This window comes from Gavialis gangeticus, unplaced genomic scaffold, assembly GCF_001723915.1.
Source record: "Gavialis gangeticus isolate Ggan-Ray unplaced genomic scaffold, GavGan_comp1, whole genome shotgun sequence".
Taxonomy (NCBI): domain Eukaryota; kingdom Metazoa; phylum Chordata; order Crocodylia; family Gavialidae; genus Gavialis; species Gavialis gangeticus.
The window spans coordinates 23317090-23324886 of NW_017729014.1; the positions used below are offsets into that span (position 1 = coordinate 23317090).

A 7797-nucleotide genomic window follows, 5' to 3' on the forward strand; every position below is an offset into this window, starting at 1 on the left:
TATCTCCTTCATCAAGTTGCCAATCTCTTCAGAGATTCGTGCTGCTGTCTCACGCTCCACCCTGCAAACAGAGAGGCCTTCAGGAGCAGCCCCAGGGCTCCACTGCCCCAACCTGCCTTGGCGGCGGGGGCCAGATTGAAAGACCTGCAGGGAGACTGTGGGGGGCAACTTTGAGGTCTCCATAGAGGGGGCAGTGACACGCACAGTAGGGTTGCACAAAATTTCATCACCAGTTTTGTTTCAATGCTGTTTTGACCCGTTTTGAGGTCAAAACAGCAAAAACAAAACAAAACAGGTAAGGTCGAAACATTTTGCCCATAGACTATAATGGGGAAGGTCAAAACAGCCTATAACTTTGTCATTTCTGGACAGATTTGGATAAAACTTTCAGAAATGGTAGCCCCTTCTGAGGGCATAGAGCGTGCCAAGTCTCAAGAAGATAGGTGCAGGAAGTTCAGAGAAACTGCTCCCCAAAATCTTGAGAGCCAAACTTGTGTTATACGTGTGTGTTAAGCCACAGCAGGGTCAAAACTACAGGAAGGCTAGTGCCTGGTGAGGCCACAAAGTCTTCCACGTTTGAAGGAGATAGGTGCAGGGGCTCAGAGAAACTGCAACCCCAAACCCTGAAAGCAAAATTCATGTCATGTGTATGTGTTAAGCCACAGCAGGGTCACTGCAGACATGCTAGCCCCTGCTGAGGCCGCAAAGCCTGCCAAGTTTCAAGGAGATAAGTACGGGGTTTGGGGGGAATCTGTACCTCAAGCTGCGGACAAGCAAAGCTCATGACACAGGTGACACTGTGTGTGTTGAGGTGCAGGGGGTTGACAGCTGCAGGGACGGTGGCCCCTGCTGTGATGCTGCCAGCTGTGGAGGAGATGGGTGCAGGGGCTCTGGGGCCCGCACCCCTGGCTGCTGACAGACAAAACTCCTGCCAGGGGTGCTCATGCAACTGACTGTATCCAGTTGATTGTCTGTATTGATTATTTCCTCTCCTTAGTCTCCGGTTTTGTAGGTATTAAGCCATGCTCGTTAAGTCGTTATGTAGTAGCTAGGTCCCGTGTATTGAGCTGGTCCCTGAATGAATCATAAATTAATTGGTAACTGGTAACACAGTAGCTTAGCAGCCAGAGCTGCAGTAGTGCCTGCACCCCCCCGCCCAAACCCCAAGACGGACACAGTTGCACAAGCACCCGTGTCACGAGTTTTGCCTGTCAGCAGCTTGAGGTGCAGTTTCCCCAAAACCCCTGCACTTATCTCCTTGAAATTCAGCAGGCTTTGCGGCCTCACCAGGGGCCACCACCCCTGCAGTTTTGACCCCACTGTGGCTTAACACGTACACGTGACATGAGCTTTGCTTTCAAGAATTTGGGGTGTAGTTCCCCCCAAACCCCTGCACCAATCTTCTTGAAACTTGGCAGGCTTCGTGGCCTCAGCAGGGGCTAGCAAGCCTGCAGTTTTGACCCCACTGTGGCTTAACACATACACATGACATGAGTTTTGTTTTCAGGATTTTGGGGTGCAGTTTCTCCGAACCTCCTCCATCTATCTTCTCAAAACTTGGCACGCACCACACCCTCAGAAGGGGCTACCATATCATATCTGCAAGTTTCATCCAAATTGGGCCAGAAATGACAAAGTTATAGCCTGTTTTGACCTTCCCCATTATATCCTATGAGCGAAATGTCAAAACAGGGTCGAAACGGCAAAAAGTTTCAATGGAACGAAACGAACAGCCGTTTCAACTCGAAACAAAAGTCATAACGAAACACTGTTCTGTCAAAACACTGGTCGAAACAAAACGCTTCTGTTTTGCACAGCCCTAACACCCAGGTACCGGGGGGTAGGCAATGGGTACAAGAGGGCAGGGTTCAACAGTTAGCTACACACAGGCTCCTCTCTCGAACTGCCCAGGAGTCCCCTCAGCCCTCAGTCAAGCTAGAGCAGCATACGCTTTAGCCACAAGCCCTATCTCCTGCCTAGCTGCAGAACGCAGCCTGGGGGACCCCCAGCAGCCCCGCAGCACTTGGAGCTCTGCACGGGAGCTCTGAATGGAACAAGTCGACAGGCCAGCTACATGTCTTCTATCCATGGTGGGGAGTCAAAGGACTTCCCCCTTCAGCAGACTCTAGCCCTCCCTGCCTGCCCTGCAACAGCCAGGTGGTCTGAGGCTTTTACCCAAACTGCCAAGGAGGCTGTCGAGTAAACTGGCCTCCACAAGCAAACAGGCTGCCTTGCAGCTGGCATTGCTGACAGTGCTCACTTTTGCTTTTCTTGCAGCCTCTTTGGTATCACCTCCTCTGGGGTCCACGTATCCTACAGGCAGGAAAGAAACCAGTCACCAGCAATAAGGAGAGACTCAAGGAATCAGTGATGTGCTGTGCCAGCCCCGGACACACCGCAGTGCTGCTGAAGGGCACTTGACCCGTCACAACTCCTCCCCGGAGCCATCTCCCCCCCCCCGGGGCTATCTGCACCTTCCAATTCTTGCCACACACTTAGCTCCAGCCAAGCGAGTCTCTACTCACCGGGTCCACAAACGGAATCCCAAAGACATCGTAGCTAAAGAAGAGCAGCTCCTTCTCCAGCAGACTGCGCTGCCGGTACACCCGGATATTCTGAAAGGGCAGGAGATGGGGACACGTCTGAGTCCGGAGACTGAGGTGGGGGTGGGAAGCCTGAGGGATGGAGCTTGAAACAAGGAGCCAGGGGTAGCAATGAGAGGAGATGGAGGGGATGGAGCTTAAAGGACCATCCTCAGCTCCCCAAGATGTCTATAAACTGACACCATGAGTCTGGGCAATTAGTTCACCAATTCCCGATTACACTCTCCAGTGATAACCCAGGGTGTTGATTTATGAGTGCTTAGCTTCCCCAAGCATCCCCTTACCTCTCTTGATCAGTAACCGTTTCTACAAGGCGCTCTCACTTCCTAGCTGTCAGGAGGCAGAGAAGAGACAGGACAGAGAGGTTGGGAGGGAGGAGCACAAGAGGTCAAGGCTGGAATATTTCTGAGTCATCAACAGATGCATCTCTCCCTCCCACCTGCCTGATACATTACTAACAGTCCAGCAGTTTGGCAGACCAGTGACAGAACTAACAGAGGGGATAGGAACTGCCTCAGTGGATCAGATCGGGGTGTCAGGGAAGTAGCTCCAGCTCTCACGCAGAGCATGTAGCGGTGGCAGTTCCGGGTCTGGCACCAGGCTGTGGCAGGGCTGGCCATCTAGGAGCTGGGCGGTGGCAGTGGCAACAGGCAAAGCAGTTGGAGGGCAACTGGGCCAGCGTCAGCTCTCGCTACCCTTCTGCCACTGATCACCATGTCCGCTGGGGTCCGAGCGACCTGGATTCTGCGGCAGGCCACTACCCCCTGGCCATGACCCCCAACTTTTGGTGGCTCAGCAGCAGCCCAGCAGGCTGGACATGGAGCTCCCAGCCAGCTGTGTATTTGACACCCTGAATTAGATCAAGGGACCTTCTAGTTTGTGATCCTGCCTGCAAGTGACCTGGACATCATTCTTCAGAGGAAGGTATAAAGCTGGAAGCAGTCACCACAGCTTGCTCATAGGAGATACTCAAAGGCTTATGCCCAGGTGGCTATATGAACTGCAGCAGTATTCGTTGTTTGGTTTGGACTGAGGTTCAACTAGAAAGCTCCGGTCCGGTTTCCTGGCACAACAGGAACCCTCACAAAAGGAATGAAGGCGATCTGTTCCCATGCCGTCCCTTCCGCACGATAATGCATAGACTGGACACTGAGCCCCTTCTGCCCTAAAAGCTGTAAGCCCAGCACCCCGGCAGCTGTTTCACTAGGACTGGGAAACACAAGATGACAACCCAGCTGGCAAAGCTCTAGAAGGTTGCCTGAAGGGCACTCACTTCTCGGGGCTGAACTGGTGCAGCCAGATTTTCCCCAAGCACAGCTGTGTAGTAGGCCACGTTCTGATTCATTACTTCATCGTTCGGGAAGAAAAGCAAGTAGGTTTTGGCACACTCAATGGCCTTCTCGTAATTCCCACCTGCAAAAAGAAATCAGCTTATTAAGACAAGCTTTTTCTTGCTTCCCTGTTGGATACTGGCTAGGAGAAACACAAAGCAGAGCAATCTTACAGATGTTTTCATGCAAAAACAGTCTGATCCAGGAACAGCCACATCCCTGGAATGCAAAGGCCCAGTGCCCAGGTCCTTGTTACCCTACCGACTAAGAGATCATTTGCTCCTGGTCGGCCTGATTTCCATCACTGAGCTGTGATTTCTGAACCTCACGATTGAGGAGGGAGCAAGGAAAAAGCTACAGGATGTGGCTGGAAACCCACAGCAATGCACAACTTCAATCCAGCCAATAGATGAACCAAGGGGGTGCCTTGCACTCTTCAGTGGAAATAATTTGTTTGCAGAAATAAAAAGATCATGCTGTTGAACTTGTCTAGTGCCAAAGGCAAACAGCTCTGCAGCTGGCGCTGTCTGCTGAGATGGGAATGGGGGCATTCCTTCCCTTCATTCATCTACTTGTACAGAAAGCCAAATAAAAGGCCGAGTCGCTCTCCTCCCCACCACTTGCTGAAAGGGAACAGACAACTGCACAGGGGCTGGAGGGCTCATATTCACTGATAACAGATTGGGACAATGGATCAGTAACCCAGATACTATGCTAAGGCAAGCAACTGAAAAGCCACCAATGAAATAAACCCCACCACATTTTGTGCAGTTTTGGGATGACGAATAGTAATTAAGGCTGAGGCCACACATGAAATAATAATGAGAAATTCTTGAGAGTTACCTCATTCTTGAGCAGCCTCCATCCCATGCCCTAAATTTATTAATGCAAAGCTTCTGTGGGAAAGAACCAGCAAATGGTCCTGTAATGCAGGGCTGTATCTCAGTGCAAGAATGCAAACCGTCAGGGCTGAAGTCGTCTGTGAGGCTGTACTTCTGGCATTTCCCGACTCCCTGACTGCAACATCAGCCGTCTTCTGCTAATATATACACCTACATATTTTTGTATAGAATATGCTATACATTACTGCCTCTTTCTTCTGTCCAGGCATCAATAGAGCTATGCTGTGGCCAACAATCCCAGAAACATGACTGGAGAGACCTACCAGCCTGGAAAGGGACAACAAAGAAGCCACTTACTGTTGTAATAGGCAAACTGCAGATAGTTGAAGTGAGATGGAAGGAAATCCTCAATGGGCTTCTCTTGGCCAGCCTCGGAAGCCAGTTCAGTGACACAGCCTTGTTTACAGCTTAGCACCTGCATGTAGTGATCTGGCAGAGAAAGCACATTTAGCGGGTCAACAAAGTCTCGAGTCAGAACAAGGTCTCTTCATTCATGGGAAAACCTCAGACAGCAACTCACTTCATTACAACCTACAAAATAAGCCTGCGAAATTAAAAGCTGCGTAGGCTCAAGTTTGGCTCCTCCTGTTCAGCCATTGACTCCTCATATCCAACATGAAAAGTGTCCTGGTAGTCTGTACCAAGTTCAGAAAACCTTCTAAAGAGCAAACTGTAGAAGGGAGATTCAGCTGTAGGAGGCTCCAGCAAGAGTGGCTTGTGCTGCACACTAGCTGGCTAAGGGCTGTGTGCTGCACCCACCTGTCATGGCCTGGAAAAGGTCAGCACTGTATTCCAGGTAATTGTAGCCTTCATAATCATAGGGCCCCTCACAGAGCGCACGGCATTCTGCGTCAGCCACAAAATATTCCTCCAGAGCCTTCTCCAGATGCAGAATGGCTGCGGCTGGCTGCTCCTCCGTGTAGAACCTCACGCCCAAATGGAACTTGGTCTGCAAAAAGCCAGGAAGAAAAGTGAACCCCAAACTTAAGCAGAAACGTTGCAGCCCTGGGGCAGTTTGGCACAATTCCCCCAGCTCTGCGCCTCAAGCCCAGGGAGAACAGGTAATGGCTGCCCATTTTCACAGGGACCTTCAGTAAGAAATGTCCAAGAAGAGAGCAGGCAGAGTCCATGCCAGCCTGCCTATGCCAGGCCACTGAGCCGGGGGGACTGAAGCTGTCTTGACAGTAGCGGTCAATAATGCCTTCAAAGCAACTGAGCAAGGGGGAGAACCTCCTCATCCCAACCTTTGCTACTGGGGAAATTCAAGGAAGAAAAGCTTATTGCGAGTCTGTGCTGTGTGACTTGAGACAGGGTCTGAGCTCCGCAGCATCGCAGGAACTACATTGCCACATGTTGCAGCCACATGGAGGGATTCTGCCTCCCCTAGACAGGGCCACTTCCCTGACTTCAGAGCACAACTCTCAGTCATGCAGTCAACTCCATCTGGTCACAACTCAAGAGGCCACAAGACCTTTCCCTGACTAGCCTCCAGGCTGGATCCTATTGGGAGGCTGGGCCTTTAAGGATCCCTGCACACAGGGACTGTCAGTTACTTTTAGTTAATTGCAATCACCTGGAACAGAGGACAGCTCAGCAGTCTGTGCTACGTTCATGAACTCGGAAACAGAAGGCGATGCCTGCAGGTGGTGGCGTTTATGGTATCAAGCTACCACCTCCACTCGCCACACCTGCCCCTTACCTATAAACCGTGTCAAGACCTGAACAAAAGGAACAAGTCCCTCACTTTGAGCCTTATAGTCACCTGCTAAGGAATTTTTCATCTGGGTTTGTGCCTTTCCCGGGTTTTTATGTCCCAAGTCCCTGGGACTTAGCCTGGAAGGTTATTTTCACCCCTTTTCTCCAAGGGAGAGGCCCACTTTTATTAAAAATCCCCTGATAAATATTAGAAACCTCACGCTGAGCTCTCCTCGGTTATGCTAGAAGGCTTCTTGCATATCAGGAGCCCTTCCATCTTAACTGAAGATCAACCGATAAAAATCGTTAACCAAGACATCCTTTGTCCAAAGTGTTCATCAGGTGCAAAACATTAACTGGGTATTAAATGCATGGAAACTCTGAAGTTTTAGAAGAGTCACCAAATTATTTTCCTTCTCAACAGTACAGCTCTCACTTCCTTGTCCCTTTGAATGTCATCATTTCTCTGGGCCTGCAGTCACCAGGCCTAAATTCCTACCCCACAGTCAGAATTCTTCCCCTGCCAACTGTGTTGCAAGAGTGTAAGTGTTGAACCTCATGCCAAAGCAGGAGGAGGAGACTGGACTTCCAAATGCTCTGGGAAGGAGAGCTCTTACCATGTGGGGCTTGGCCTCGAGGTCCGTGAAGTCTGACTCTTTGACTCCTGCCATCATCTGGTAGTACTCCAGGTTCTGCTTCATCTCCATGTGGTTGGGGTTCCCCACAAAGAAGGTGTGTGCAGCAGACACAGCCTTATCTATCTTGTGAATCTGAACAAATATACATGGAAGAGCGAGACAAAAGCTGGGAATCACTAGCCATACAGAGCCAGTTTACTCGGCTTCCTGAGACTGCATTGCAGCACCGTGCAGAGGGAAACCAAGATCTCAGACCCATCTCTAGCCTAATTAGCCTAACCAAGCCTAGGCAGAGTCCTCCTACCATATACACCTGGCTTCAGGCACCCTCCCCAGCCCCAAGACACTGCAGTAATGAGAGTCATAAAAGTCCATTTGGACTAGAGACCCAGCCCCTGCCTTCTGACCAGGCCTAGTCTCCTAGAGCCAAACTGACTGTCATAACCATATTTTCCCTTGTGCTATGAAGCCCAGGAAAGGGATGGGGCATTAACTAATCCAGGCTGTGTGAACGCTGGCTGCCTGTCTCCCAGACACAGAACAGAACTGCAGCTAAGATGTACAGGACCCCAATTACTCCAAGTTTCCGCAGGCTTTGCCTCCGCTTCCTTAAGTTGCAGTGAAAGAT

The 7797-nt window shown here is 50.6% G+C and overlaps 1 protein-coding gene across 1 annotated transcript in view; it reads right to left on the bottom strand.

Annotated features, from left to right (window-relative positions):
• P3H1 (prolyl 3-hydroxylase 1) overlaps positions 1 to 5927 on the bottom strand; it is a 19003-nt gene extending 13076 nt beyond the window's left edge. Inside the window, 6 exon segments of the mRNA XM_019512028.1 lie at positions 2261 to 2313; positions 2526 to 2615; positions 3877 to 4016; positions 5134 to 5265; positions 5596 to 5876; positions 5878 to 5927. Coding sequence (XP_019367573.1) covers positions 2261 to 2313; positions 2526 to 2615; positions 3877 to 4016; positions 5134 to 5265; positions 5596 to 5876; positions 5878 to 5912 — 731 coding nt within the window. The 5' untranslated portion in view covers positions 5913 to 5927.
• Between the last annotated feature and the right edge of the window lie 1870 nt (positions 5928 to 7797).